The 10231-nt window shown below is 40.2% G+C and overlaps 1 protein-coding gene across 1 annotated transcript; it reads right to left on the bottom strand.

The window, feature by feature from the left end:
• Positions 1-237: 237 nt before the first annotated feature.
• Positions 238-3412, bottom strand: RLN2 (relaxin 2). The gene is made up of 2 exons (NM_001115126.1): positions 3202-3412; positions 238-584 (listed from the first exon to the last, which is right to left on the bottom strand). The coding sequence occupies exons 1-2, from the start codon at positions 3410-3412 to the stop codon at positions 238-240; spliced, it is 558 nt and encodes a 185-aa protein (NP_001108598.1).
• Positions 3413-10231: the final 6819 nt, after the last annotated feature.

Below are 10231 nucleotides of genomic sequence, written 5' to 3'. Positions count from 1 at the left end.
ACACAACATAATCATAATGTTAACAAAAAGACAAAAAGGGTTTTCAGCATAAAAAGTGTCATTTATAGAAACTACAATAATACAAGAACATTTTCTTACACATCAAATACAAAAGTCTAAACATCAACAAAAGTTTCTTATATTCTAAGAATTGGTGGGACCTGACAGAAGCATCAGTGAAAATGTCATCAAGACTATGTGTGAATATTAGATGAGATGTGCACAATTAGCTTCATCTCAGCAAAATTTAGCAAGAGATTTTTTGGTACAACCAATATGGCAACATTTATTAGACAATGTCATGTAGAGTTGTCTCTTTCTTCGAGAATGAGTATCCAAGCCTAAGGATTTTAATTCTGAAGGACTGCTGTCTGTGGCTTCACTTTGTCTCTTGCGAATAATTTTCTTAAATTCTTCAAAGCTAAGATTGGAATCTTTTAATACAGGTACATGTTGTTGTAGCTCTGATAATGCTGGCTGCCTCTCAGACAGGGTTAACTTCAGCTCCTGTGGCAAATTAGCAACAAATTCTGACATCATATTTATGGTTTCTGTATCTTGGTTGATGAGGGATGGCACAATTTCTGTTAAATTTAAAAAAAGATGTATGTGAGGGTATATTCATGTCAAAGAGCACTCAGAAAAACTATGAATGTTGGCGTAGACAAAAAAGAAAGCATTGCCTCAATATAAATTACAACATTGAAACAAAATAAGCAAGCATCCTAATATCTAAACACTTAGCTTACTTACAGTTGGACACCTTAAAATTTCATAATTTTACCAAGGCTCTGCTTTACCCCATTGGTCTTCTCTCATCTCTCTTCATGATACCCTCAGTGCTTTTATCGTAGTACTTTTGACTCTCCCTGATATTAATCTGCCATCTTTCTGAAGTCATGTAAGTCATTGAAAACAGACCACACATCGTGGTCATTTTCTTGGATTCTTCTTACTTAAGTCATTTTCTTCCATTGCTAAGCTATGATTTATGATATTATGAGTTGTAATAATAACCCTTGAAAAAGATGTTATTTTAAGCTAGCGAATGTTTCATGGTGGGAAGTTACTCCTGGAGGATAAAGTTAAAGAGGCAGAATTTCCAACACCTGTGATCTAATCAGCAGGAGAAATATTCTGTCTGAATTCATACAAATACCCCTATTTACTGTATTTTGGATGTAAATCTCACGAAAATAGGCCTCTTCTGGTTTAAAGTGTATCTTATTTTTAAAAGGGATGCAGTGAATATTATTTTGGCACATATTGTAGGATGAAATGGATGGCTAACAATGTAATAATGTGAAAGCAAATAGCAACTACCTAACAGTAGAAGTGTGAAAACTCATATCAATCACAAATTACTGACATGTACTTCCAAAATGATTCCTACCTAGTAATGGTAAACATTTGTCTTAATCTCCACATGCAGGCGATGTTTTCTTAGTTTACTTTCAGTTAAATTATATTGCACAGCAATAAAGAAAATTCTTTAAAAAATACTTTGTAATGTCATGTCTCTTCAAAGGAAATAAAAATGTAGCCATATCTATATACAAATGTGCTCAATGAACTATTTTCAGCAACAATTTAGAAATAAACTAAATATCCATCAAACAATCTTTAAGCATATGTGGCAGAGTTATGACAAAAAATACTACACAGGAATTTTAAATTGTGTTTTGGTATAATAACAATGTGAGAAACTGCTCAAAGTATAATGGTGAGTGAAAATGCAAAAGGTATACAGATACCTATCCAAATGTTAACATTTCTTTCTACTTGTTTAATATAATTTCATTTTCTCATAAAATTCATATATACTTTTCAAAGTCTTTAATATCTACAAGTGCTTCCATTTTTATCCCTGCATTAATGTACATTTTTGTCTTTAATATGAGCATTACTACTTTTATAGTCAGAAAAGCTGGAATAATAAAGCAATTCTGGTTTTCTCTACTTTGAATCAGTAAATTCCTAGACTTTGTGGTACTTTTGTACTAATGTTACACAAAAATCATGTAAAAACTGCCATTAAATAAATCTAACTCTAACAAACATTGTAGAAAAGTAAATAACTTTAGAAGCATACTTTAAATCTCATAAAAGAGAACTAAATGCATTTCTTTTAGAGTCATATATATACAGTATATGCATATAGCCTATAAAATTTAGTTGTGGTTTATCATAAATTACATGTCATATTAATATAAAACAATATTTGCAAACTGCGGTTACCTTCTCTGAATTTAATATGATCCATTACACTTCTAGACTAGTGTATACCTCCGTGAGTTTCCACTGCTGCTTTATAAATACAAAAAGATCGAGCTGCACTCAACTCTAAGATCTTGCTTTTAAAGCAAACCCACTGCAGCTTCCAAATGCTTGAAAGTATCAATAGGGTCTTCAGCTATGCTGTTCTGAAGGGCCTGCTTCCCTTGTCTCTGGTCTTCTTGAGTTTCTCTAATAAGCATTCAAGCCTTTTCTTTCTCTTCCATCCCGTCTCACACATGAACTTCAATACCCAGATCAAAGAAGTGGGAGGCCAGACTCTTTCATTTGGAATGGTTTTGTTTGTTTGCTTTAAAGAACGTTTCCAGTGGCATAGGCCACAGCCCAACTTTTGGACTACGAGAGTCAATAAGCGTAAGGCCCTTCCTGTCTTCCCATTACGGGACCCTCACAGAGACCTCAGAGTGTTGCCCCGTCCTACAGGCGCGCAAACAGGCTTGATAACCAGCGCACCGCCTCAGTGTTTGCCCCCTTTCCTCTCTATCCGAGATGCCCTGTCCACGTGCCCCCACCAGCATGCCCGCGGTCTGGCCGCCTGACTTTCCTGTGGGGTACAGGAGTGCGCCCGGCCTGCTGCGGGTCTCGGGGCTGCGTCACCCCCTCTGAGGCTTCCCCTTCCTTTCCACCCCGTCGCTCTGGCTGCCTTGTGGGAAGGGCACTAAGGAACTCTTCCCATTCTCGGTGCTTTCCTTCCGTCTGGTGAGCTTCCCAGTGAGACTGTTTGAATAAAATCACCTGGCAAAGGAAAAACCCAAACTTTAGGAACCACCCACGGTGGAGTAGGCGCTGAGTACTGGCAGCCAATGAGATCTCGAGTCGGAAGTGCAGGCCGCCGTTTCAATTGGGCGGCCACCCGAGAGTAACCAATGGGAAGCGCAGGAAGGCCAGGGGGGCGGGAGCTCTCACCTGCCGCTGGTCTAGGTTTCAGAGGAGCATCTTCCTGGTTCAGAGACCTTTTGCCCAAGGTGCTCTTGCCGCAAATGGCAATCTGGGCGCGAACTAATTCGCGGCCGCATGCTTTAATAACGTCGTCCATCCATTTGGCCGCGACTGCTCTGGAAAATTGGTTCAGTAGTAAACAGACTCCTAGCAGATGAAACAAGAACAGGCGAGGCATCCTGGGCCTGGTCTCTCCTGGAGGTCTGGGTGTTGCTACCTTTCAGCACTGCAGCTGCTGTGGCCTACAGACCTGGGCCTGTGTGCCTGTCCAGGGCTTTAGGCAGCTTTCCCTACCTGGCTCAACCAGTCTTTTGTATCCCTTGGCCTGTCACTCAGCTCTTAAGGCAAGGGTGCCAGCTCCACCCCTTTCCCACACCTCTCCACAGAATTTTCTCCCTCAGCTCTTGGTCTCCCTCTCCGCCTTTCCTTCATTTGCCCATCCCTGTGTCCTTGGCCCTTTTACAGTTGTGTTTTTCTCTTTCATTACCCTCAAACAATTTTGTATACTTAGGTAAAGTTATTTTAGATATGAAGCCTTTCTTTTTACACACACACACAAATAAAATTGAGATCGCCCATATTCTTACAACCCAGTTTTCCAGAGTGAACATTTGCCAAAAAGCCCTTCTAACCTAAGTAAGATTATAGATTATCTTATAAATTTGGTTAATTACTATAGTGTTCGGTATATCAATCCATACAAATAGAATGGATGAATAAATAAATTGTTGATGAGAGGGAAAACTGATGACTTTTAATCTGAATCCAGGTAAAAACAGTAAAATTCCCAGTAACATCATTTTAGGCTTGTCCAGTAATGTCTTTAATTTACAACACAATTTCTCCCTTGGACTTTCCTTCCACTCTCGGGGATAAGTTTGATTGTAACTAGTTATCTGAATATTTTAATTTAAAATCCTACTCTACATCTCTAGAGACTGGAGAACATACCACACACACACACACACACACACACACACACACACACACACAGAGAGAGAGAGAGAGAGAGAAAGAGAGAGAGAGAGAGAGAAGAAAAAAAGCAGTGGAAATCCCACAATCTCACAAAGAATATTTTGGTAACAAATTTCAGCACAAAGATATGTTCATTTCTTTACTGCATTTTGTGTTTGCTTCACCTGGTAAGAGGTGATTTTTTTTACCACCATCTAATTTAACGTTTTAAAGATCCACACAGTTCTAGATAATATGGTTAGTAGACAACCCTTCTAGCTGTAAATTTTTAGTACAAATAGGTTCATTTTTAAAAATAACTTACATTCTTGTGTTCATAATATACTTAGATTAGTTCAGCTCCACCAAATAAACTGGAGACATGCAGGAAGTTAGGGTAGCTTTGAAATAAAATAATAACAATCTCTTAGTTACAAACATAACTATGGAATAAAATACTTCTAGTTTCTAGATTGCTGGTGATGTCAGTAGGCCCACTTAGTATTGGTCAAATGCCAAGCAATGTGTAATTCTTCAAAAAATACCTGACCAAGCCTATGAGATGGTCCGATGCAATCAATGCTTTTAAATGAGTTTTCACTAAAACACGCAGTTTGAGAGAGGCCTCTCAAAACTGAGGTTTGAAAACATTTTTGTGGGTTGACAGTCCTTGTAAAAATAATCCATGTGCAAGGCTGTACTCCAAAGTAATTGCTCGTTAAAAATGTAAATTTCCAGGGATATCTTTGTGTGTGTGTGTGTGTGTGTGTGTGAGTTTTTGTTTGTTTGTTTGTTTTACAAAGTTTGGCTCTTGTCGCCCAGGCTGGAGTGCAATGGTGTGATCTTGGCTCACTGCAACCTCCACCTCCCAGGTTCAAGCGATTCTCCTACCTCAGCCTCCCAAGTAGCTGGGATTACAGGTGTGCACCACCACCCTGGCTAATTTTTGTATTTTTAGTAGAGCCTGGGTTTCACCATGTTGGACAGGTGGGTCTCAAACTCCTGACCTCAGGTGATTCACCCACCTTGGCCTCCCAAAGTGTCCAGGGATATTTAATTTTTTATGTTGCCTACATGGTTTTATAGAGTCCTTAAAACTGTCCAGTACAATGGCTGCTTTCCCATTTTACAGAAAGAAGAAACAGATTGAGAGCTGTCACGCACTTGTTCCAGGTAATTTTGGCCAGCACATAAGCCAGATGTGGGCTTACCCTACTTCTAAGGATCACAGGAAAATGCAGCATTCACAGTCTTTACAGACAGACTAAAAGGCATTTCAGGTCCTTTAAATAAAAAGGAAATCTTTTTAAGGAGAAACAATAAATATGTCCATGCATACAGCTGTCAAGTGCTGGAGTTTGGGTTCCGACCCATGTGTGCTGGATTCCAAACTCCCCTTTCTTTTATTTCCCTGTATCCTAGATCCAGTTCCAGTTGTAGCTCATCTGAATAGTGAAGGTTAATATGTACAGAGTAATGTCTTTGAATGTAGGACAGCAGGAATCATTGAGGCTGTAAGTGCTAGACAAGGTTTCCCAGTGTCTCTTACAAGTAGCGGTGTTTATGTGACACAGTTCTGTCTTATACAACCTAAGTACAAGTGTGGAGGTTTCTGGGAAAGCCTTTACTTCCTGATTCTAGCCCTAAGCCTTATTTCTCATTTCTTTCCTTCCTGAAGCAGACATAGAAAGGGAGGTGAAGTAGCCCTCTTGGGACCATGAGGTGTGGAACATAAAGAGGAAGGTCTACCTGCTTAGACACAGCTGCCTGGGAGGGTGGCAGTAGCCTGCTAGCAACATAGAGCGGCTAAAGGGGTTGGATACTTTTTCTCACAGGCTCTTATAAGTAACTTTTTAAGGTTTTTCTGTTATTTACTCTATCCTGAGATAGATAGATGACAGATAGATAGATAATGTGTGTGAGTGTATATATATATAAATAAGAAAAATACATTTTTATTAAGAAATAAACTTACAGTCATCAGTTTCCTATGAGAGTTTTAGGCATACTTTAGTAGCACTTGAATTAGATATTCTAAGGATTGAAGTGATTATTTGAGTGTTCATACTAGATGGTTTACCACAGGAAATCTTTGTACCACTGAAAGAGGAGTCATACATTAAAAAGCAGTGAATACAGGTTCTGGGTCCAGATGCCCCGCCTCCATGGATTTTGTGGAGGACAAGACGAGGGATGTGGATCACGATGGGCTCTGCCGAGATGCTTTCTGCATCTTGAGGTGCATCTTTTCTTGTCCAAGTTGTAAGTTTCCTGGGCATTGCCCTAGTCCTTCTGTGTTGGAATCTCCATTTCATAGAGCACTCCTTTCAGCTTTGTCCCAGATGGCAGGTGACCTCTGAGCCTCTACAGCCCCATATTGAACTCCTTTGCTTGTGGCCTTCTATCTGCACCATCTTCCAGTGCCAACTTTCTCTATAGGGCTTGCCCAACAGTTGTAAGAGAAACTTATTTTTTTAAAAGATATGAAACCCTGCTCTTTTATATATTACCACTAACCTCTTTTCCTAGCTTCGTATTTTCTACCAAATTCTTGTTGTTTTCCCTGATCTGTCAACAAAAGGCAACTCTCACTTGATCCCAATGACAGTCAGTGCTACAGTTGATCTGTTTTTGTTTCTAGTTTTTAAAAATTATTATTTCATTGAGATTTGGAGAATAAGAAGAGGTAAACACTTTTATTCAAGCCTCCAGTGCTGACTCTCCCCAGGTGCCTTTGGAACTGCTCCAGATGTTTATGCTTTCCTTTCAGGTTATCGTGCTGCTTTACCCAGAAGAATCAAACAAGAAATGAAGGGCCATCGTGATCTTCAAAAAGTCTTCTTCTCAGCAAACTGCTGGAAATACCTTGGTTAAGAGATTAGGAATGATAAATAACTTCATTAGTTTTTTTCCTCACTTCTTACTTCTACTCAAGTAACAGCGTATGTACTGAAAGAAAGTTCAGAAAGAATCACCACTGGCCAGATCTGGTGGCCCCAGTAATCATCATCCAGGCCTCAGAGAAATTGAAAAACAAAAACAAAACAATAAGATGTCACTGTTTGCTTTTATTGTGGTTTGTGGTTTTACTGTTATGCTGGGCATTGGCTCTCATGGGTGATCTCCAGTCTCTGACCACACAATCCAGTCATTGCCACAATCACATATGGAACATCACAAAGGACCCCAGAGCCTGGCTCCTCCATCTAAATTTAGGTTAAAATTAATGTCAAGGCATTAAGGGCTGATCTGTGCTATAAGGCCTAAAATTAATCCCAACATTATGTGCTGCCCTGACATCTGGTAAAACTGGGATGGTCTCACATGGCCTGACCACAAGTTTCCCCCCTCATTCTGCTCCTGCAAACAACCCTCCACATCAAGAAAGCCAGACACAGTTCCTGCTTATTCCTGAATAGCAAGTTTCAGCTCTCTGCCAGCCCTGGAATTATTCAAAGAAGATAGTCACATCCTTTCACGGTAACCAGGGGTCACCTCACCCTTTTTATACTACAAAGCCTGCCTCACATGGCCCCTCTTACTCAGTCTGTTCCCAACTGCAACCCCCACGTGGCCCTGCATGGCATTTAGTGTCCTTATCCTCCATCCTGTAAGTCTATGTAATTAATAAATTTCTGTCAGTCTCATTAGTCCAGTATCACTTGTCATATGTTTGGCTATGTGCATAATCCTAAGGCAGGAATCCCTCCCACTCCAACAGGGTGAATAGGAGGTGATTGAAACAACCAACTACTACAACTTATCTCCTCCTCTTCTTTCTTCCTAGAGGAACAGAGGAGTCAGTTCAGACTGTGTATAATGTGTTCTATGGTTCTCAGGATCTCTTTGCTACCTCTTCCCACATCCCTTCTCGCTCTCTGCTCAGTGTTGATAGAAAATTAGTCTCTCCAATGCAAAAATCATGATCCCTTTGTAACCTCTTCAGCTGTTTCCCAGTACCCCCAGCATGTAGTCTAGACTTCACAGCTGCTTCTACAAGGTTCTTTAAGATCCCCTCTTCCTGTCTTCTCTCCAGCAGCATTTTCCTTTTCCTCTTCCACAACCCAGTCCTCAGTCCTACTCACTCCGTGGCAGTTCCCCCACATTCCATGCTCTGGACCATTGGGCTTGCCACTACCTTTGCCTTTCCCTGTCCCTCTTGTGCCTCTCTTTCTTTGCTTGATTATTTTCTTTTCAAAGGCAGGTCAAGCATCAACTACATGATGGATCTTTTGCTAACTATCTCTTCCACACTCAGCACCGCCCATCCCAGTTCCTCTACAGTCTTTTCCTTTTATCACAGCACTCACAACTCCTTACTTGTAGGTCTTTCCTACAAGACTGTGAGCTCTTTAGGGGCAGTGGCAAGCACGCAGTGGCTGCTCAACACATCTTGGTTGAAGGAAATTTATAGATCTCATAATGAGGTGTGCACAGCTTCCCTGGGGGTTTTGGGTGGAGGCATGGGAGCACCTAGTAGGCCCTGGCTACAGAGTATAAAATGAACTGAGTCCCCAGATTACTAGAACTAGGGAAAAGCAGAGTCCCTGTAATTAAAGATCCTGTGACATGCAGTGAGGAGATCCAGGCTGTCACAGGAGCACCAATCTGAGGGTGAGTCACATCTTTGAGGAGGGGGAGTTGAGTAGTTGTGTTGGGTAAAAGAGGAATCCACAGGATTGTGGATGGGAGAGCAGGGAGTAGGAAGCAGGAGGAATATCTGTATTGGGCTAAGGTCTAAGGAAGCAGGATTTTAGAGATGGCTTGGGGTTATCCCAGGGCAATCATGCCTAATTCCTCCCTCCACCAATTTTTTGCACCCTATTTAGTTCTGGTCTTTATGTAGAGAAGGTTAGCTGCTTTAGCTCTTACATTCTTTCCATCCTAGAAAGATAACAAAACCAGGAGATTCTTGTGTGTGAAGTTGTGTTTGTGTGTAGGACTTCTTGTTTTCAGTAATTTCATACCCTTCCTCCCTGTACCTCTCCCCTACACCTCTGCCCAAACTGCAAAGTTTCAAAGGATTTAGGATCTATACTTATTTCCTAGGAAAAAGCTAACATTCCAATGAAGTCCCATTCCTATCATGTAGAGTCTCTTCCTCTCTAGGGTGACAGATCTTTCAGATACCCCAATCGAGCATGGCTCCCACTCCCAATAGTGCATGGCTTTAATGGAAACTTTAATATTATTATCTTTTCTCTCCTTTCTTAACATATCAGTTATAACTCTTTTTGAACTGTTTTTAGAGGTTGCCCAAGAATTTGCAATATACATTTACAACTAATCCAAGTCTACTTTCTAATAACACTATCTTACTTAACTGGAGTACAAGTGTCTTATAATAAAAAGTAATTCTAATTCCTCCCTTCCATCTCTTGTATCATTGCTGTCATTTATTTCACTTAAACAGAAACATACACTAAGATATATATAAGCATACATAATCTAATACATTGTTTCAACTATTATTTTGAACAAAGTGTTCTGTCTTATCAATTAAGAATAAGAAAAATAAAAATTTCTGTTTTACCTTCACTTATTCCTTCTCTGATATGCTTCCTTTCTTGATTTAGATCTGAGTGTTTGCTTTGGAAAGCTCTACTTGCAGAAACAAATGTGGTTCTAGCAAGATCTAGATCTCAGTCCAAGAATTCACCATGAGCTTATATGGCTGAAGAACAAATGCACTCTAAGGTGATAGGCCATCACCTGACTCAAATAATTGCTTCTTGACATACCATAACTTGCAACAAAGTGAAATCTCTAAGGTTAGGACAAACTGAAGATTGGACCAACAACAGGAGTAACTGAAGGCCAAAACCAAGATTTTTGAAGAATTTATTTCACATGTACAAGATGAGCGAGTGTGGGGGGTATGTGTATGTGTGCATATATGTGTGTGCATGAGCAGGCATGTGATGGGAGGAAGGATATAAACCTCACTGGAACTAATGTAGCTGACAGGGAAAACATCCGGGGTTCTAATTGGACACATTCTTAACACAAGAATACAATTTTTAAGTACGTCACCATCACCAGC

This window comes from Macaca mulatta, chromosome 15, assembly GCF_049350105.2.
Source record: "Macaca mulatta isolate MMU2019108-1 chromosome 15, T2T-MMU8v2.0, whole genome shotgun sequence".
NCBI lineage: Eukaryota > Metazoa > Chordata > Mammalia > Primates > Cercopithecidae > Macaca > Macaca mulatta.
This window is presented reverse-complemented; position numbering and strand designations above follow the sequence as displayed.

Bases quoted from the DNA above. Each gene is read 5' to 3' on its own strand.
- RLN2 (NM_001115126.1), bottom strand. From the start codon at position 3,412: ATGCCTCGCCTGTTCTTGTTTCATCTGCTAGGAGTCTGTTTACTACTG. The intron at 585-3,201 runs GTGAGAGCTCCC...TAAATTTAACAG, and splicing joins GAAACCTAGACCAGCGGCAG to AAATTGTGCCATCCCTCATC.